The 19,646-nt window shown below is 50.5% G+C and overlaps 7 protein-coding genes across 7 annotated transcripts; 3 read left to right on the top strand and 4 right to left on the bottom strand.

Moving 5' to 3' along the window:
• Positions 1 to 36: 36 nt before the first annotated feature.
• Positions 37 to 643, top strand: MIND_00153400 (Histone H2B; the record flags this gene model as incomplete). Its single annotated transcript, XM_037358459.1, has 4 exons — positions 37 to 241; positions 289 to 393; positions 444 to 550; positions 599 to 643. The coding sequence occupies 4 exons, from the start codon at positions 37 to 39 to the stop codon at positions 641 to 643; spliced, it is 462 nt and encodes a 153-aa protein (XP_037226369.1).
• Positions 644 to 3,098: 2,455 nt separating this feature from the next.
• MIND_00153300 (Terpene-synth-C domain-containing protein) lies at positions 3,099 to 4,464 on the bottom strand (the record flags this gene model as incomplete). The annotated part of the gene is made up of 8 exons (XM_037358458.1): positions 3,099 to 3,198; positions 3,258 to 3,490; positions 3,540 to 3,639; positions 3,691 to 3,715; positions 3,764 to 3,878; positions 3,925 to 3,973; positions 4,023 to 4,186; positions 4,237 to 4,464. 8 exons carry the CDS (start codon positions 4,462 to 4,464, stop codon positions 3,099 to 3,101), a joined length of 1,014 nt encoding a protein of 337 aa, XP_037226368.1.
• A 903-nt stretch (positions 4,465 to 5,367) lies between these two features.
• MIND_00153200 (Histone H2B) lies at positions 5,368 to 8,691 on the top strand (the record flags this gene model as incomplete). Its single annotated transcript, XM_037358457.1, has 14 exons — positions 5,368 to 5,482; positions 5,539 to 5,882; positions 5,928 to 5,991; positions 6,035 to 6,088; positions 6,142 to 6,185; positions 6,232 to 6,550; positions 6,599 to 6,703; positions 6,755 to 7,811; positions 7,857 to 7,909; positions 7,955 to 8,012; positions 8,064 to 8,206; positions 8,258 to 8,273; positions 8,324 to 8,528; positions 8,584 to 8,691. The coding sequence occupies 14 exons, from the start codon at positions 5,368 to 5,370 to the stop codon at positions 8,689 to 8,691; spliced, it is 2,685 nt and encodes an 894-aa protein (XP_037226367.1).
• A 1,962-nt stretch (positions 8,692 to 10,653) lies between these two features.
• On the bottom strand, positions 10,654 to 11,655 carry MIND_00153100 (uncharacterized protein; the record flags this gene model as incomplete). Its single annotated transcript, XM_037358456.1, has 3 exons — positions 10,654 to 10,793; positions 10,842 to 11,154; positions 11,203 to 11,655. The coding sequence occupies 3 exons, from the start codon at positions 11,653 to 11,655 to the stop codon at positions 10,654 to 10,656; spliced, it is 906 nt and encodes a 301-aa protein (XP_037226366.1).
• A 336-nt stretch (positions 11,656 to 11,991) lies between these two features.
• Positions 11,992 to 14,685, bottom strand: MIND_00153000 (DEAD-domain-containing protein; the record flags this gene model as incomplete). Its single annotated transcript, XM_037358455.1, has 12 exons — positions 11,992 to 12,140; positions 12,196 to 12,377; positions 12,428 to 12,611; positions 12,657 to 12,886; positions 12,938 to 13,107; positions 13,157 to 13,278; positions 13,332 to 13,501; positions 13,552 to 13,679; positions 13,728 to 14,060; positions 14,109 to 14,263; positions 14,309 to 14,411; positions 14,458 to 14,685. The coding sequence occupies 12 exons, from the start codon at positions 14,683 to 14,685 to the stop codon at positions 11,992 to 11,994; spliced, it is 2,154 nt and encodes a 717-aa protein (XP_037226365.1).
• A 44-nt stretch (positions 14,686 to 14,729) lies between these two features.
• Positions 14,730 to 16,301, bottom strand: MIND_00152900 (Saccharopine dehydrogenase; the record flags this gene model as incomplete). The annotated part of the gene is made up of 5 exons (XM_037358454.1): positions 14,730 to 14,948; positions 14,994 to 15,234; positions 15,283 to 15,722; positions 15,776 to 16,122; positions 16,175 to 16,301. The coding sequence occupies 5 exons, from the start codon at positions 16,299 to 16,301 to the stop codon at positions 14,730 to 14,732; spliced, it is 1,374 nt and encodes a 457-aa protein (XP_037226364.1).
• A 1,043-nt stretch (positions 16,302 to 17,344) lies between these two features.
• MIND_00152800 (uncharacterized protein) lies at positions 17,345 to 19,538 on the top strand (the record flags this gene model as incomplete). The annotated part of the gene is made up of 5 exons (XM_037358453.1): positions 17,345 to 17,691; positions 17,740 to 17,916; positions 17,968 to 18,069; positions 18,119 to 18,207; positions 18,253 to 19,538. 5 exons carry the CDS (start codon positions 17,345 to 17,347, stop codon positions 19,536 to 19,538), a joined length of 2,001 nt encoding a protein of 666 aa, XP_037226363.1.
• Between the last annotated feature and the right edge of the window lie 108 nt (positions 19,539 to 19,646).

Below are 19,646 nucleotides of genomic sequence, written 5' to 3'. Positions count from 1 at the left end.
CCACCACCACCCTCTCATACACCCCCCTCATAACCTATGGCACCCAAACCCGCTTCCACTGCTGGTAAAGCTCCTGCCTCAACGGCGTCGAAAGCCCCAGCCACCGCCTCCAAAGCCCCATCGAAGACAACTGAGAAGAAGGCTGGCAAGAAGACGGCCAAGGCCGCAGCACCAGCCGATGGCGAGAAGAAAAAGCGCAAGAAAGTCCGCAAGGAGACGTACTCATCCTACATCTACAAGGGTTCGTTGCTCATCTGTGCTGGTCAGCCCATTCTCATTGGTCCATAGTCCTGAAGCAGGTCCACCCCGACACTGGTATCTCCAACAAGGCGATGGCCATTCTCAACTCGTTTGTGAACGACATTTTCGAGAGGATTGCTACCGAAGCCTCCAGTCCGTCATCCTTTCCAATACCTGGGGCTAGCTGTTGACCCATATTCTAGAGCTTGCACAATACTCGAAGAAGAGTACCATATCATCCCGCGAAATCCAAACCTCTGTCCGTCTTATCCTTCCTGGAGAACTTGCCAAGCACGCGATCAGCGAAGGGGTAAGTTCTTGCCTCTGATCCTCCACCTATCCCTGACACGTCTTGCAGACCAAGTCGGTTACGAAGTTCTCGAGTGCGACAGGCACGAAATAAACCCTTCCTTATTGCATCTGTATTTCACGCGTGTACACTACCAATCGATCTGTAACTTGGCCCGCCTCACATTCTGTCTGTCGCCGAGAGGAGCTTTTTCTGCGGGTTTCAGGCTGGTGCAGGACTGGGTTGTAAAGCTGCTTCGGACTTGGTCTGCCATCAGGCTTCGCCCAACACCAGTTTGGTTCTAATTGGTTCGGGGACTGCTCAGCGCTTGTGATTCCATTTTGGAGGTTTACGAACGAAGCAGCAAATATACGGTCACGTGTCATATTTCCTCTTAGCTCGAAGAATTCGTGACTCATCTTGCCACGACACAGCTCTCTGCGACTGCACCCACGAAACTTCGTCAAATAACTTCTCAGACGGGTGTTAGACCGGAATGTTCTCACTACCAACGATAAAATACAGCATTTTTCGCACACACTTGGATGCAGATGCAAAAATTCATCGACTGAGTTGTACCTGGTCGCCACGGACTCTACTGGCATCTGGAAGCCTCGTCATCTCAACTCTCAAGGCTGCCGGGGCGATCATTTAGATCCCTTTCCTTCATTAGGCCCTCCTGGACTCGGATGGAACGCCGCACTGAACAGAACGACACAGTTGTCGACTAATAACACGGGATGCAATGCCTGGCTACATCTGTATGTGCTATGCCTTCATTCTGCCCATCTAGAATCTCATTGGCGGTCCGATTGTGCATCGGACCCCCTCAACCAACGCGCAAGCCGCGGCGACTGCCAAGGTGCTGTCACGGCCAATTGTCTCCCTGCAAGTGAACGGTTGGTTGGTTGGCTGCGCTGCTAAAGTGGCTGTCCCTGATTTGCACCCGGTGGCATTATAGTTGCACCGTGTTCCGCGCCCTAATTATGGCTGGCGTTCTTTCACCATCTAACAAAAGATTGACGATTCACCGCGGTCAGTTGGGAACGACGCGGAGCCGCCAGATGCAATCTTGAACAGCACCGAGGGCGTTTCATTTGCTTGACAGTGGCATTGAGTGACCGCCCAGCGTCGCGGAAGGGTGAAATAATCTGGCAGATATGCTTTGCCCTCCGAGTCCACTTACCACGCGACAGCCACGGAAAACAGGGAACTATATGATATCCGGCTACAATTTTGCAGGTATACGGCGCGGCGCCGGCTCCGATCCCGCTCACCGCAACGAGTGAGTATAGTAGCACTGCGGAGTTTGCTCACTCTCGTGATCGTCTTGCAATTGGTTTTGCTCTTGCAACTGAACAGTTATCATTATGCAACAGTTGTCAGTCAGTCTCCATTCCCGTCAAACACGACGATGTCGCGCGCTTCGTCGGGGTGACATTCCCAGGCCCCAGTTACTTGTAGTGTACGGTCTCGTCTAAATATACGGACCCTACGGATACCAGTCCATCGAATAGTATCAATCAATCACTTGAACTGCAATGACCATCGCAACTACATTTCAACGTGGATCTCAAATTGGATGGCCGATTGCCAAATCGGGCTCCGTAGACTGACCAACAGCCGAGGGGAGAACAAAAACAAAGCCGACGTTGTGGGCGTTGCCACCTGTCCGCCAGGTGAACACGGAGCCAACACAATGATGCCCAATTTTACAGCTCTGGGTCTTCATTGAGCCACACAAAAATTCTCCGACTGCCAGTGTTTCACCTGCACAATTGCAAGGTATTCACGGCCTGGATTATCCTCGGGAGTGCTAAATAGAATATGTCCCATTTCCTTGGAGATGTCCTCGAAGTCAGGACGCCGCTTTCTTGATCCACGGAACGGAACCAAATTGCCGTGAGAAAATCAAAACTTAACCGGACATGCGGTCAATGGAGTCCGGCGTGTGACGTAGGTCGAAACCGCCACATGCCGCTTTCGAAGTCGGAAACCCATCCTGGGTTTCAGCTTGCGAAGCATCAGCCACACGAAACTCGCCACTGAGTTGATGCTCAAGCCTAAATCTAAAAGCTCAACAGCTGTTGAAGATATTCATGCCGCACAGAAAGTCCACATTTTTATTTCCGGAGACTAGTGGTGCGACGCATGGCGATACATACGAGGCATACGGAACTATAGGTAGCTAAAGTAAAAGTTAATCTAGAGGTGGGGAAACGAAGGTGGGGTAAGTAGATATATGTGCAGAAAGGATAGGACGGTTTCTATAGATAGTCAACGCTACAGAGTCAGAAGAAAGAAGAAAGAGATAAGCAGAAGAAGGACAACTTGAGAATATATGGTAGTCGTCTTTGTCCAAGCACGGAAAAAGAGCGCGAAGTAGTGATACAGCGAGACAGGCGACCAAAATCTGGTGTCGCCGTCTTCCCCAATAGACAGGATCCAGATCCATCCGGAGTAGTAGAGTTATTAGAGGGTTAGTTGAGTTTAGAAACCTGGGCACAAATCATTGAGACGCGCATATTGAGCAGGACATTGTCAACTCGCCATAAGTTCGTCCCTTAGATCACACCCGCCGAGGGAGCAGGTCAACAACGCGGCTGCGTTTGACATTAGCACCCGTCTTCCCAAAGTAGCGCTCCGTCATGAACGACCAATGCAATGACCTGAGGAGAACAAAAGCAATTAAACAACGCACTTCATCGCAATGAACTGTGTTACGCACCCGACAATCCAGTTGGCTAAGCCGTCAACATAGATGGCGAGATCTCGGTCGATCTTAGGACCCCAAGATGGCAGGGCTGCGCGGTCCTCGCAGAATCGGTCAATGGTGGCTTTGCACATTTCGCCAACGAAGTCGACTGCTTCTTGCAGCGAGAGACCTTGCTGCTCCATGACGACAGGAATCATATTGTGAGTGTCGCCCTTTGACTGTTCGACGTTGTACGAGAAGATGTCCTATATCAGTTAAGCCGCAAGTTTTAGCTGAACAAACGAGATGTCTCACATTTGACCAGGTAACAAGGTCATTGGCGGCCTCCGTCAGACTGGCGACGAGTGGGTGCTCCATGACCTCGTCGGGAATGTCTAAGTTGTTGGCATACTCACTGTGAGGTATGATCAGCGAGGGGACAAGAACGGACAAGTTTGACGCTCACATCAACGCGAAGGACGGCTTGCAGCCTTTCAAACAGACTCAGACAGTGCGAACGGATTAAAAAAAGGTCATACCAGACGTGTCTCTTCGCAGTGCAATGTAAGACTCCAGATCAGGCACGACGTTTTCACTCCGGGCTTCGGCTTGTTCGGTGATGGATTGGAAGAACATGTCGAATGTCTCGATGAACTAGAGGATGTGAGGATCGCATTGGCAAAGGAAGAACAAAACCCACGCGTTGCTGAGTGCCTGGCGCGGCCGTCAGAATCATGCGCTTATAATAACTAGGACATGGAGTGAGCAGCAAGGTAATATGTGCAAGGCGAGACGTACTCGCGAGTCATCTTGCCCACACGTGCGGCGCCTTGATACTTGTGGGGGTGGTAGAGCGAGTTAAGGACCTCGTCTGCGGTAGTCCGCGTGCCCCGATTATTCATGTCGTCGGACAAATTATCGATATGGAAGAGATAGGTTAAGAAGTCGTTGCAAACGCGAAGCTGGGCAAACCCAGGTCAGAACCACACTTGGCGAGAACGCAGAGGCGCACCTGTGGGTAGCCAGCGTCGGGATAGCACATTGCCGAAAGAGTTCCGCATTTCAGCCCATGGAATCGTGAGCGAATTTTGGGATTTTGTAGGTTGTCGCCTCGGAAGAGCCAGCGTTTGGTCTCGGTTTCCACTTGCTTGCGGTGGCGGCTGACATAGATGGGGAATGTACAGTGCGAGACGAGGTCGGGGAGGACGAATTTTTTGGGTTCCTGGGATAAGGACGCCATTGGGGAGAATGAAAGAGAGGACAAGGAAAGTAAAAGGTACGAAGGGGAAGGGCGACGGAGGAGAAAGACGCGTCGGGTTTAGAGAAGAGTGCAAGTCCTTGCTTTTATAATTTCGCGGCGCGGCGCGCGTCAAAAACGATCGAGTTGTCAGCAATCGAGATCCAGCGGGTAAAAAGGCGTTCAATTATTCGGTGTGTGACACGGCTTGGAGTGACGAGAGTGCGAGAAAACCGCGCCGGTAGCTCCATTCCCGATTGCTATTTCGGCAGTGTATGTCGTTCAGGGCTGCCTGTAAAACATCGAGTCACTTTCTGTCCAAATGGGCGTACAATGCTGTTTCAGCTTCAAGTCTTCAACAATCTGCGCTATTCTTGCCTCGGGCTCCTTCAAATGGTACAGCTGGTGATGGTTTCATTGACTCTTGCGTGCGGCACGGAATGGAGGCTCAGCTGCAGAGAGCACAGAGATAGACAGAGATGTGTCATGACGGTCAAAGACAACTTTGAAATGGGGATCACGAAATTTTACCTCCGTGATGTGTTGGCTCCCACGCTCATTTTCCGGCATGTGGCTAAGCAAAGTTTTGCGGCCAGGTGGCGGCGGCGATTTCACTTCGCACCCAGTCTAAGATACTTACTTACTTGTGCAACTAAACGCTAAATAGGGCTATTCGGCCCGCATTCCAACAAGAGATGCAAAATTCATCGACCGCTGAACTTGCGGGTCACAATGATCAAGGCGGTTGCATGTGAACCGTATCCACTCGCCAACCGCACAGTCTTTCCCGTGATTCAATAAGTAAAAAAAACCCCAGGCACGCGAGAAAAAAAATGCTTGAAAAATGCACTGGTCGAATGGCGACTTGAAAAAGGGATACCTCCCGTAACCCACCATTGTAACGTTATGTCGGGCGGCGGCCGCTACAGTGCCGAGAAATACCTGAGCAGTACCGATGAAACGCGACAACGAGGCGCGGAATATCGGCTGCGATGGGCGGGAGAGCGATTCATCTTATCTGGTTTGTTGACGTGTGTTATAATCGAAGACCGATGATGTCAACTAAGCGATTGACAGCCTTCTTTGCCCAAGGCTTGCCAAAGACGGTGGTGCGCTCTTTCGGCCGTACTCGCGCCTGTGTTTCACCACTTCCTTCCTTCATGCCTCCACGTTCATTTGGCCGCGATGAATCTGCTCTGGACGACACTGAGCTAGCGACAGAGTCACCAGTCAGACGCCTCATGGGTAGAATCTCATTTAGCGCATTCAGCCAACATCGTCCGAGCTTCGCATCGCGTTGGACAAACCGCAGCGAAGAACAGGAGACCGCGGAGCGACCCCCAATGCCTCATATGATCCAGTCTTCGGCAGAGACAAACGCAACACCATTACCAGTGTTGTCAATGATTGTGCTGTCCATTGTACGCCTTTCCACTTGCTACACGTCCTATTTCTTATCTCCATAGACCATGCTTGGTGAATTCCTGTCAGCCAATGTGTCAACACCATTTGTGTTGTTCATGGTCAAAAGTGCGGTATTCAAACTGGAATTTCATCTGCTAACTGTTACCAGGTTTTGGAGAGTTCAAAGATGACGCCGAGGTCGCGTTTTGGACGGGGATACTAGGTGACCTCAACAATCCAAACAAGTAACCGCAGATACCTAAAACGTCAACATAGTGTCAACATTCTTCCTAACGCAATTCCTGACGGCGATCCTCTGGGTGCGTAATAATTTTGACACCCCTCTTTGTCTTGACATCTCCGTAGGCTACTGTTGCTGACAAGCACGGAAGGCGATTCGTTCTTGTGGTTTCATTACTGGGAAGCGCCATCACTTGCGCTGTGTTCGGCACCAGCACGTCCCTCGAGGAGGCGATCTGTATTCGGCTTCTACAGGGTGTATTTGCCGGTGCAGTGGGTGTGGCTCGTGGCTCAGTTTCTTTCATCACCGACTCTACCAATGAAGCCAGGGCTTATGCCATTTTGGGGTATCTACCGAGTTCCGCCATTAACTTCGTCGAGCTGACAGTTGCTAGTTTTTGCTGGGGTATGGGTGGTGTCGCTGGTGCTATCGTGGGAGGAGCATGTGTGTCCATGCAGTGCTTTCATCTGACCTAGCTCATCGAATTTCCAGTCGAACGGCCAGCACTCAAATGGCCCGGGGTATTCGAGGAAACCATCTTCGCCGCTTTCCCGTATCTGCTACCCTGCGCTGTTGCGGCCTGCGTTACTCTAATTGGTGCGACACTGAGATCAAAATAAAATTCCCGCTCCTAACATATCGCATCAGGCTCGATTCTAGGCTGTTTCCTCGGTCCCGATGGCGGTCCTCGCGAGGGGACGATCCGCCTCATTGAGAAACACGATTCTCATCCCCCCATACCCGAGGAAACTGAGGAGTCCAGACCTCCAACGCCTGTATTTGAGGATGATGACCGGACCTCCATTGCTGGCAATATCCGCAAGAAGTTTTCTGGATACTTTGCGAAACGTGTACCAGATGCTCCCTCAAACCTCGAAATGCCATCGCCTCAGTCTGCGGTGAGACTTGACCGAACAAGAACTTTCTCAAGAACGAGTCGCGCCAATGGGTCTGCGTATGGCTACAGCAGCGCATATCGGAATCGGTTGCAAAGCAATGCGACCGCTAGAAGGGGCAGTCTGAGCAGTAACCTTCGTCGCCGCAGGGGAAGCAACGTCGAGGGACATCGTGACTCCACAACGAGCGATCTTAATTTTGCTCAGAGGTTGCTCATGGCCAACGAAAACGCCGTCACGAGTATTGCGGATCTCTGGGTTGCTTCTGCATTGAACGTAGACAACGACGATCCCTTTGAGGATGATTGGGAGGGGGACTCCAATGACGAAGCAGATCCGGGAGACAATCCTGAGGAAAACACTTTGACTCCAGAACGTCGCGCATCACGAGCCTCTGCTAGAAGGCCATCTGCCAGTACCAGTGTCCATCCAAATCGACTGGGCTCTCCACGAAGCCCATCGGGCCAAAGTCCACGACCAGTTGCGGTTCGTCAATCGTCATTTACCCAAACACTCGACGGGAGTCTAGGAGCTCGCCGCTTCTCTACGGTGCCGAGTATCTTCTCGCATTCTGGTGTCAGGACTCCTCCCGCCATGTTGGACGCCCAACAACTGCTTCAGACTGAAACGGATGGTCTAGAGCCGATCTTCGAATCGCGGCAGTCATCCGAGCATGACGCTGAGGCTGCCCTTGAACCTCCGCCACCCTCTTTGATGTCCATGCTTCCTATTCTTGTCATCGTACAATACGGAATCCTGGCTCTCCATTCGACAACACACGATCAAGTGTTTCTTAGCTACTTGGTCACGTGAGCACATCAAGTCGTCACCACCATCCAACTAATAGATGACAGCGACTATGCAGGGGGTGGCTTGAACCTGGATGCGGGTAATTTTGCCCAACTAAGTAAGTTGACGCTAATGCTCTGACGCTTCTGATCCTTGGTTTTAGTTGCGCTAATGTGCCTCGCCCAAATATTCTACCAATTCCTGCTCTACGGTCATATCGGGTATTCCTCTCCACAGTCTTATTCCGTGCAAGAGCTTGATGTTTTTCTTAGCCCTCCTCGTGGCAGGTTCTCCCATCTTGCAATGTTCCGAATCGGATCAGCGCTCTTCATACCAGCCTACCTTGTTGTAACATTGCTCCGACCATTTGCCAGTGCAGACAGTAATAGTAAACCTAGTATTGTTTTAATGGCCGGTATGTCCTTTTCTCTCATCTATTTCCACTTGAATCATCTCGTGTTTCTAGCGTTGGTCCTTAGCACGTAAGATCTCCGCGACCCCCCTACCCCGCGTTCACCTTTTTCAATTATAGTGCTTTGCGGTATTGTGGCAGTTGTTTCGCTTACACGTCCATATCCATTCTCGTCAACTACAGCAAGTCTTTTGATTCTATTTCTGCGTTCTTTCACGCTCAACTGTCCACAGTGACACCGCCGAATGCAGTGGGTTTGGCCAACGGACTGGCGCAGAGTATCGTGAGTCTAGCGCGGTGTTTCGGCCCTGTGATCGGCGGCTACGTATGTCTTTGTCTCTTCAGCCTCCGGGTATAACTGCTGATGGGAACATTTATAGCTCTGGTCCGCGAGCACACAAGACAACCCCTCAGGCTACCCACTCGGATTCCTGATCTGTTCGGCTGTTTGTGGGCTGAGTGTGCTCAGCAGTTTCCTGATAAGATAAATGTGGATTTATTGTTACAACACTCTATATTTCTGTTGCATAGACGTACTGATATGTGCTGTAATCAACTGAGAGAAGCGTAGAAGGACTGTGAGGAATATGTCTGGTAGCCCTTGACAACTTGGAAGGGGTGTGAATGATCTCTGCAAGGGGTTACGGCTTGGCTCGCCCTCTAGATCTGCTGCAAACACCCATTGTTATTACGATTTTCCCTGAGTCTCCGACTATGCGATCGCCATCGCCATCGCCATCTCCTTGAATGTTGTTGCCTCGCATTTGGCGTTGTGTATTCCGGTCAAAGCCAGTTTCCTGCAGCATGTTCCACCGCGGTCCTCACCGGTCCGCGGTAACAAACTTAGCGCTAGGAATAGGTCATCGCACAGTTTGAGGGCTTTGTTTGTCGTACCATTGAATGGGTCTGGTTCAGGGCAATCCGTAGACTCGAGCGGCTCCTCCGAAAGCGCCTCTTCTGTCGATTGCTCTTCTTCGTCTTGATCGTTTTGGACAACCTGGCTTGCGTTAGGGAGAACCATTGGATCGCGGTCCTCAAAAGTTTGAAAAGATTTATGTATTTGCTCGATTTTCAAATGTATGTACTGTCTCGGTGTCTCACAAGCTGCAAGGCATTACTAGTTTGATACGAGGCTATGCAGGCACGTACCGTGTGTTTCAATCTATTGGTTCGTCGGAGGGAATATAAGTATCCAGCAATCCCAAGCCGAACTTGATGGTTGCGGGAGAAGTGTGCATTAGATCGGAAGACTATGGCAGTCCAATTGCACATTTAATTTTTACCGCGCGCTCTTGATGTTGCGCGCTCTTTTGGGCCGGATTTAGTGATTTTCCCGGTAAATCACGGATACCAAAAGATGGCGCGGGAAAAGTGTCCGCGCGCGCTCTTTTTGGAAATGCGCGCACTCTTTTGCCCAAATGCGCGCGCTACCTTCAAGTTTGTGCAAATCTATGTATTAGTATATATACTCATACTCTCACTGCCCCCTCAGCTCAGCCTGAAGCTGACCATGGACATTGGACACTGTATGGTCATTGTCCAATAATACTAGCCAGAATACCAGCAGCTTTCAGCCTGACATAATTGATTCAGAACTGAGTATTACTCACTATATACTAGTATAAGGGCATCTGCATAATGGCTGCAAACAAGACTTCAGTATACTCATTGTCTGACATTCACCAGCAGTAATGCTAACTAGATATTCAAGCTTGTATATGCATGCATATATGGCTCAGTAATCTTGTCAGCATGGGGTCAGGCCAGCCTCTGACTCTGAAGGGAGTCAATTCATGTGATGTCAGAAGGAAGCCATGGACACCAGAGTTACTACTAGTCAGAAAACTTCACTAGGGAGAGTTGGAATCTACAAGTTGTAGAAAAGAAACAGTAGCAAAAGAGTGCGCGCATTTCCAAAAAGAGCGCGCGCGGACACTTTTCCCGCGCCATCTTTTGGTATCCGTGATTTACCGGGAAAATCACTAAATCCGGCCCAAAAAGAGCGCGCAACATCAAGAGCGCGCGGTAAAAATTAAATGTGCAATTGGACTGCCATAATGGCAACCATACAGTGTCTATATCCAGATCTATGGTCAGCTTCAAGCTGAGCTGCTCAACCAGGGGGGGCATTGAGAGTATGAGTATCTATGCTAATACCATACATATCTGCTGCCATAAAGGATTGTGCAAACTTTAAGGTAGCGCGCATTTGGGCAAAAGAGTGCGCGCGTTTCCAAAAAGAGCGCGCGCGGACACTTTTCCCGCGCCATCTTTTGGTATCCGTGATTTACCGGGAAAATCACTAAATCCGGCCCAAAAGAGCGCGCAACATCAAGAGCGCGCGGTAAAAATTAAATGTGCAATTGGACTGCCATAGAAGACGGTTGCCTGGTGCGACCTCTGCCACAACGACCAACTTTGCCCGTGTCATCCCCATCCCCATCCCCATCTCAGGCTCCTCCACGATTGTTTCGCCGCATTCGGCGTTGTGTACTGGGATCAAAGTTGGTTTCTGGGAGTATGTTCCATAGCGGTCCCCACGGCTCCATGTTTTTGACAGAGGACAAAATAGCTTCCATTGTCTGAGCATCTAGCAAAAGAGGTGAATGACCAGTGAAAGCGAGAGAGTTAGACCAACCAAGGATGCGACTTGGCCTATTGATCCTGTTATATGCTGTGAACTCTTGAATGCGCCACAATCGGTCGCTCGCATTCACATCGCCCAGTCCGAGGGAGACAAGAGTTATGAACCCAAAGAATCGCATTTCTAACGTATCACCCGCCTCTCCATGACCATCATCATCCTGCTCAAAGCTTGGAAGGGGCGGGGTGATGAGTTGAACGAATATCTTGTTCGTGATGACATGTACGACTTCGTGGAAGATTGTGACGAAAAGGAGGAACCGTAAGCCAGTAGAAACAGCATTAGAGTCCGTGAACGTGGGTGGAGCCTTGAAAGATATTAGGAAGTGGTGTCCAGTTCGGACAAGGAAACTCACAGGATCGCAAATTGCTGCCGCCAACTCGATGTTGATGGCGATTTCACTTTTTCCCGCTCCTTTGACAACCTCTCCCCAGACGATGTTGCCGTTGGAATTATCGGGAAGCCTTTTTAGGACGAAATCAAGTGGCTCATCGAGGAGACATCCACGAATATCCGCTTCAGCGAGCTGTTTCCGTTCTCCCAGGTGTGACACTGCAATACTGGTTCCCGCAATCTGTTTGAGTATAAGAAGAAGGTGTTCTGCTGCCTGGCCATAGCAGAGTTGTCGCAGGGCAAGCGACACAAGCTCGCACACTGGCTGGCAGTAAGGAGACTGGGTGACTTCGTGCTGGCGATTTCCTTGCTCAAACCAGAGTCGTATGCTGGGGTCTGGGTGGTCCGGCATGGGAGGCGGAATAGCTTCTGGATTTGTGGCCAGGTAGACCTGATATGAAAGGTGTGCATCCATGTGGATGACAGAGTCAAAGCAGGATTCAGTGGCTTCCCCTGTCTCATTGCGGTCAGTTTAAGTCATGACATCAGACATGATCCCGTCCAACTCGGGCAATTTCCCCATCACCATCTCCTTGGATGTTGTGGCCTCGCATTTGTATTCAGGTCAAAGCCATCCAACAGCATGCCCCATCGCGGTAATATTGCAGAGGATTCGAAACATCAATTCATAAGGACAGTGCAATAAAGAAAGCCCTTGAGAGCAAAAAACCAGAAGCGAGAAGAACAGGAGGAATGTTATCGGGATGCCCCAATCGAAATGATCTGGTTTCTGTCTGGAGCAACGAAGAGTTTATTCAGTCGATATCCCAGTCCACTCTTCACCATCATCAACCGGAGATACGACGGCCGTTTTGGGTTTGTTCGTCTTCTTCCGCTTCCGCCTCAAGACGACATCATCTCCTGCCTCCGTCTTTTTGACTCCCACTATCGCTTCGTTAACTGGAGGGGGCGATTAGTCGGGCTTCTGAGGAGCATTCCAAAGAAAAGCACGCACACTCGCCCGCCAGCAGGTCATCAACAACCGGCTGGCTTCCTGAAGTGATATATCTGGTGGACACGCCTCGCGCAATAAGCGGCTTAGCCAGTAATTTTCGCAGTTCTGCTTTGAGACTGGCGTTTTTTGAGTCGCGGGCCTTGTGCTGTCGTGCTGTAGGCTTCTCGTCGTCCTCCGAGTCACTGCAGAACAAAACTAAGTACTTGCACAATTGATTGAAAAAAGCACCAACCTCATCAGGTCAGAGTCGATCTCGACTTCCAACGCCTCCGCTGCCTCCTTCAGCCACTTCCGCTCGTGGTTTGCCTTCTTGACTTTGTGGTTGGCAGTCTCGATCTGCCGGGCCAGTTGGACACGGGCCTTGAGCTGGTCGAGCAACGTAAGGTCGACATCCATTTCGGGAATGTCGCTTTCCTCTACGGCCTGCTGAGACACAATGGTACGAGAATAAGGCAACTTACGGCGTCCTAGACTTCCCAACAGCGTCCGAACAATCCGCCGCTCATCCGGCGCACACATCAGCATGCTGAATCCTTTCTGCATCGCTCGCGCGGTTCGGCCATTTCGGTGGACATACGCATCGGCCGATCGCGGGATCTGGTAGTGGATTACGTGGTCAACAGCAGCGATGTCAAGCCCCCGCGCGGCAATGTCCGTCGCTAGAAGGACAGAATTTGGGGTCGACTTGAATCTGTCCAACAACTTGAGCGATTTGCGCAAGAGAGTAAATGAGTTGACGCACCGATCGAGGTTCTTGAGGCGCTGACGCTGTTCTAGTTGCGAATGCAGCGGAAACGCCTTTATATTCAGAAGCTCGGTGAGAGGAAGCAGGCGGCGAATCCCGTCAATGGCCGAAAGGAAGACGAGGGAACGTCCTGGGTAGCGCAACAAGAAGTAGTAGAGGTATACATCCTGTCTCCGAGTAAGCCTCGTTTTGATGTTTGTAGTTAAAAACACAAACTTTATCGGTCGATAAACACTCTATTTTACTCTCCTTTAGGGTTGACACGAGGGCACCTTCAGGACTGAGATCGATGATTTCCGGAGAAGAATCACGGAAGTCGAGGCGAAGCAGGAGGTCGTCTGATAGTAGACAGTAAGCCAAGTGCTTGTCTATGAAAGCATATTTGACCCACCCAACGTTGAGGCTGGTTTGCCTGCATTCTTCTTGCCATTGTATTTGGGGCGTGTGTGGCGCTTGAGATTTCGTTGTAGGTCTTTGCTGAGCGTCGCAGAGAAGACAAAAGTTTGAAGACCATCTTGAGGAAGGGGGGTTTCTTCGGTTTCAGCTTCTATTTGGTCGTCTCTACATGGATAGAGCATGAACACTTGGATGTTCAGTCGAAGGTCACTTACTTCGATTCACGGAGAGTGAGACGCAGGATGTTCTCCAACTCTGCAAAGTGTCCAGCCTCAATCATCCTGTCCGCCTCGTCAAGCACAAGAAACTTGAGCTTCCGAATTTGTCCAGCTAGTCCGTCATCCTGGCAAGAATTGTCAACGGTTTGGAAGATATAGCAAGTAGAACAAACATCTTCGATTATGTCCCATAACCGACCAGGCGTAGCAACCAAAACATCAACCCCACGTTCAAGAATACGCCGTTGCTTTTGAGCCGACATCCCACCGACAATTGCAGCAACACTGACAAGAGGCGGAGGACGGGGTTGTTGCGACTCCTCGGTCTCAGTGTCGATTGAGTTGAGGAACGCATTGAGATGTGAAGAAACCTGCAAGGCGAGCTCGCGAGTGGGAGCCAATATCAGAGCACCAAGAGGACGCCTCGATTTCGCAGGCCGTTGACGAGCGGAGGTGAGGAGGCGATGGAGTATGGGAAGTCCGTAAGCGAGAGTTTTACCCGAACCCTGTTGTTCAAGATTAGAGAGAGTTTGAACCCTTGAGAAATAACGCACAGTTTGAGCAACACCGACAACATCGCGTCCAGAAAGAGCTATAGGCAATGCTGCCGCTTGGATCGGGGTCGGCGACAGAAATTGTTTTGCGTGCAGAACACGAAATAATTGCGGATGCAGCTGGTGCTGATTCCAGTTCGGTAACAAATTTAGCGCTAGGAATAGGTCATTGCACAGTTTGAGGGCTCTATTTGTCGTACCATCGAATGGTTCTGGTTCAGGGTAATTTGTAGACTCGAGCGGCTCCTCCGAAAGCGCCTCTTCTGTCGATTGCTCTTCTTCATCTTGTTCGTTTTGAACAACCTGTCTCTTGCGTTAGAAAGAGTTGTTGACGGACCAGGTGACGCACGGCGAATTTCATGACCCTTCCCCCTTCCGTCTCTTCGTAGACAATCTCGACATTGTCAACTTCCTCCAGCTCAAGAATACCGTCGTCATCCGCCATCCCAGTGTCCAGAGGTCGCGCAACCTTCTTCCATGGCAGACTATCCGCAGTCCCGTGGCTAGTCTTGAGACGTTTTCGTGGGGTGGATCTGGTTTTCAGCTTGCGTTTTGACCCCGAAACAGCCAAGGTCATAGTTCAGAGTGAAAAAAATAATACAGTGATCGGATCAAGGCGATCTACAAAACTCGTTCAACTAAACCAAGTCCCTCAAGCTCAACCTTCTCGCGAATTGGATCACATATGTCCTTGGAATAAGGTGCATGAACGCCTGGAGTTTTGATCACACCATCCAACACTAGTTGCGACGCAATTCCGCACGGAATACCGACCGTCAATGCCATCGCGGAGTGACCACCTGGCGTCCCATACGCTTCAAGAGTCGAGGTTATCGTCTCCTGTGAATAATGAGCGGTGTGAATGGAGTATAAGTGAGCTTTTACTTGTTTCCCATCTGCCCATTGGACAACAAATTTATGCTGAAGCATGATCATGTCACGTTCTCCAGGTTGATATTTCATCTGACCCTCCAAATGGGCACAGAACGTATCGAACAAATTATGATTGCGAGCAAGAACCTTGTCTGTCGAGAACAAACCCAGCCAGCGCAGCCCGTCCACGATGCGGTCATTCTCCAGGTCGGATGAAAATGAACAGATGGTTTTGATTCGCGAAGCGAGCGTCCTATTGCGAGTTCAGGCTGATGTTTGACAAGTACATATGCGGACTTACTCCTCGTCATAAGCATTGGCGCCAGCGAGTCGTCGGGTTAGCTCCCGCCATTCTATCCCGTCTTGGAGCCATTCCTTGGGCTCGCTGTCCAATAAACCAAGTTTGCTGAATGCGATGACGAATTCGGTGAAGCCCTCATGCCGAAGGGTGCTTCGAATGACAGTTTCTGCCTCCGGGATATTGTAATATGTTTGGAAAGGAAGTGAGTTGCGATTTGGGAAAGCAACAAACGAGAAATTCGGGGGGATTGAGTAAGGATGAGCATGTTGCATAAGATCGGCTCCCGATATGTGCTTGACAACTCCAGAGGAGAGTACAGAGGCAGGGGTAAAGCAAACAAGAAGGCCACCGCGCACAGACCACGAGAACTTGTATCGTAGTGGATTATTTGTGGCCTCTGGAGCGGGGAGACCGCCACAACAGGAGAAGAATTCTTTGATCTATGTTTTGTTTTTGCGTTGGAACATGACCGGCAATAGCTAATATTTCGCACCTTACCACCTTTTGCGTGGGTGTCTTCGATGACTTTGATGGCGTAGAGATGGTCGATGCCAGGGTCCACACCGACCTCATTTAAAACAACGATTCCTGCTTCCCGTGCTGCCGGCTCGAGGTCTCGCATTGCCGGAGAAACGTAGGATGTTGTAACGACATTGGTCTTCCCCTGGATGGCGGCTTTGATCACGGTGGCATGGTAAGTATAAGGGACGAGCGAGATAACGAGGTCATGTGCGGCGACGGCTGCTTCCAGTGTCGGAGTGTCCGAAACATCGAGAGAAATAGCTGAAATAGAAGGCAAGCCAGCTCCGCAGGCCTCAGCGGCAGAAAGGGTGCGACAAGCTGAAATTTTAACATCAGTTGCCGTATATACCAACTGCTCCCTCTTTCGCACCAATTGTTATCTTGTTCGATGGCTCTCGGGCGAGATATTCGACGCACGGACGGGCTACAAATCCAGCGCCTAGAACCAGAATTTGTTTCGTAGGCTTTGTTGTGTCGCTGTTAAGTGAGGTAGTCATGGTTGAACTTGAACAACTTCATGGGATCCGTCCGCTTAAAATGACCGAAATGAGTCACTTTGAAGCGAACGTGGAGCACAGAGTTTGATCAAGGAGCGGCGGCCCGTGGGGAATTTTGTCATTTTGATAGAAGAAGTTTCCTCTCACTGGCAAGAGAACGATTGGGACAACTTGACGGAATAAATGGCCCCCAGGATAGATATATATAGATTTGCTGTTGAAGTACAACAACAATTATTGCCGAGCCTGAGGAGAATTTGAGAGCGAGAGCGTATGTTTCTTGCTTGGAGTTGGATGTTATTTGTCAATTTAAATGCTTTCGACTCCAGATTGCCAGCGCTGCCCAGAAGTCCCTGGCTCCGCTTCAGGAGATGCAGAGCATGGCGCATGCACAGCTGACTAGAGGCCTAACGAACGCCAAACGGTGCTTTGCTCAATTGCTGTTGGAGGTTTCCAAGTTGATGAAAGTTTTGATGAGAGAGATCGGACGTCACGTGCGTTTTTGATGGGTATGGTTATCGTCAATCGCTATCGATGATCATGCTCCAGATTTCTTCCTTCCTACGACCACCACCTCCCCCAAATTTCGCACTCGTCTATAGTTGTTTCTTGAATGGAACGATGTTTGGACCGAGGATGGGATGAAGAGCCTCTTAGCTTCAGTATTATTGTGACGAGTCTTGTTGGCTTGGCACGCGATTTTTTCATTCATTTCGGCGGCGAAGCGCAGTGATATGGGGACATTCAAGCATATGGTGGTGGTTCGTACGCCTTTATTCCTGTTATTCGTCGCTGATCACGCTAACGCAGCTGTGTTCTCCACCCCCACCATCGACGACGCAATCTTGTCATCACGATCTACTTAGTTGTAGTATTATGACGGCGGGTCTGTGTCATAGATATGGTCTTTTCCCCGACGGCCCCCTGTGCATCCATCATCTATCTTCCACCCCCAGAAGCTCGACTGTAGCTCGTGAATCACCGACATTGAGCGACGTTGCCCCGGCTAGGCGAGAATCCGACCAATCGATGATCTAGAAGCGATGACGGCACGGACTTTCCTTTTTCGGCCGGACCACCAAGTTTCTTCAAGGTCCCTTTCCGATTCAGAGACATCATCGATTGTATGCGATGCACCTCCCTGTTGCTCCCGAGAAGTCACGTCCTTACTCTCAACCACCATGCCTGGTGCTGCCCTCCCTCAAATGGAGCCTGTTGTCCACCATGCAGGCCTTAAAACAACTTTCCATGGTCTCTGGCATCCTTCCTCCACCCCTGAAGCTCCCATACACCAGTTCAGAGGAATAAAATACGCCACGATACCTGCACGTTTTCGCCAGTCGTGTCTGAATACGGATCTTCCCGCCCTTGTGGACTGCACTCAGTATGGGTATGTTATTAAGCTCCTCGTTGCAAGCTGGCGTCTTATCTGGGACAGGCCTATATGTCCGCAGCTGCAGAAGAAAAGCCTCGAAGAGGAACTGTTCGGCATGGGCCACGACGTTCCACAGCACATTCTCGAACAAAACGAATTTGAATGCCTCAATTTGAATATTACATGTCCTGCTGGTCTAACTCCACGATCTCGGATTCCTGTTATGTTGTGGGTTCATGGGTGCGTCATCTGCTCCATGCTCTGTTGCTAACTGCTGACGGAAACGGCCAGAGGTGGAGACAGAGGATATGGCTCTTCGTGGATATACGACGGCGGCTCCATCGTGCGTAAAGGCATGCTCTCCGGAAAGCCCGTGATGGTCGTTACTTTTAAGTGAGCCACTCCTATAACTAACTCCTCATAATTTGACCTCCTCATATAGTTTCCGCATCGGATTCTTTGGTTTTGCTGCTAGTCCCCTACTTCTTGAAGACAACGAAGCTGCACAAGATGTTGGCGTTGGGAACTATGGTGACTCTTGATGTTATGACTGATTCCATCATTGACTCCTTGCAGGTCTTCGCGACCAACGACGTGCATTAGAATGGTTACACCGCTATATTCAAGAGTTTGGCGGTGACCTCAACAACATCACTTTGTTCGGCGAGTCGTCTGGCGCTGCGGACATCCTTTACCACATGCAATCAAAAGCCAACGACCACAACCCACTCTTTCAACGAGGAATCGTTCAGAGCGCGATTATCGATCATAGTATTCCTGACGTTGTCAGCGCCGGTTGGCATGTTTCCCGGGTTATGTCCAGTCTCGACGTTCAAACGGTGGATGAACTGCGTTGCGTCAGCGCCGACAAGTTGATGAAGCACAGTTGTGGGTCAATGCTTCGTGCGGTTGACGACGGCCATTTCTTCATGCCTGAATGGCGTTCCCATCTTATGCCTGAATGGCGTTCCCATCTTATGCCTGAAGACGGCTCTTCCTCGCATCATTTCCGTCACAGTCTGCGGCCTCCCTCGAGAACACGCCACGGTAGATCTCCTTCAAGAACACCCAGAAAGTTCCAATCGTTGATGATTGGTGACACCGCCTCTCCCTCTCTTGTTTGGTCTCTACCAGCATCACTTTGGACCTCGCAGGCCGTCGTTCGCCGGATCAATGCCATCTGCCAATCCAAAGCAAAAGCAACGCGACTGCTGGAAGAATACGATATCGGTTTTGAGACACCGGACGACGAGATTGTGGATCGTGTGTTGGAGCTCATTGCTGATGCACGCATAGCGTGGCCCACGGAAGTTGTGGCTGCACGTGCTCGCCATCGTCGTGCGGGGACTGATGCGGGCGTTTGGCGCTACGTATTCGACCAGGAAGCCGCTGGACCTTCTCGGGTCAGCCACAAGGCAGACCTGGTCTATCTCTTCGACAATGTCCCTCAGTCATTCGCGACACCCAACGGCAGCTCATCAGTGATTGACTTCTGCGACTCGTTTGACCTCTCGGACGATGACGATGCCCACGATCTCAAGTTTGACTCGGACGAGGAGGAGGACGAGATGTGGCTGGAGCCACAGGTCGACGAGTGGTCTTACAAACGGGTGCGGGACGCGATGCAGGAGAAATGGATCGCCTTTGCCTATGGCGAGTCCCCTTGGAGAGCGGACTCGGTGTTTGTCTTCGGACCAGAGGGCGAAATTGGCGAGCGCTCGCGACAGATATTCAACGGGCGGAGAAGGCATAGTGTTTGGGAAGAGGCTTTGGAGCCACTTGGCATGCAGCTTGTGCAGAAAGTCGGTATGGAGCTCAGTAGAGGACCGCCAGTCAGAGCCGGACTGGGGGGCAAGCTTTGAAGCTTTGTTTTGTTTGCATTTGGGATACTTATTGCTCTCGGGATTTGTTTGGATTCATGGCATTTGTACAAAACACGTTTACATTCAATATTAATCTGTGGCTCGAGA

This window comes from Mycena indigotica (genome assembly GCF_014461135.1).
Source record: "Mycena indigotica strain 171206Taipei chromosome Unknown Mind.scaff0001, whole genome shotgun sequence".
Taxonomy (NCBI): domain Eukaryota; kingdom Fungi; phylum Basidiomycota; class Agaricomycetes; order Agaricales; family Mycenaceae; genus Mycena; species Mycena indigotica.
This window is presented reverse-complemented; position numbering and strand designations above follow the sequence as displayed.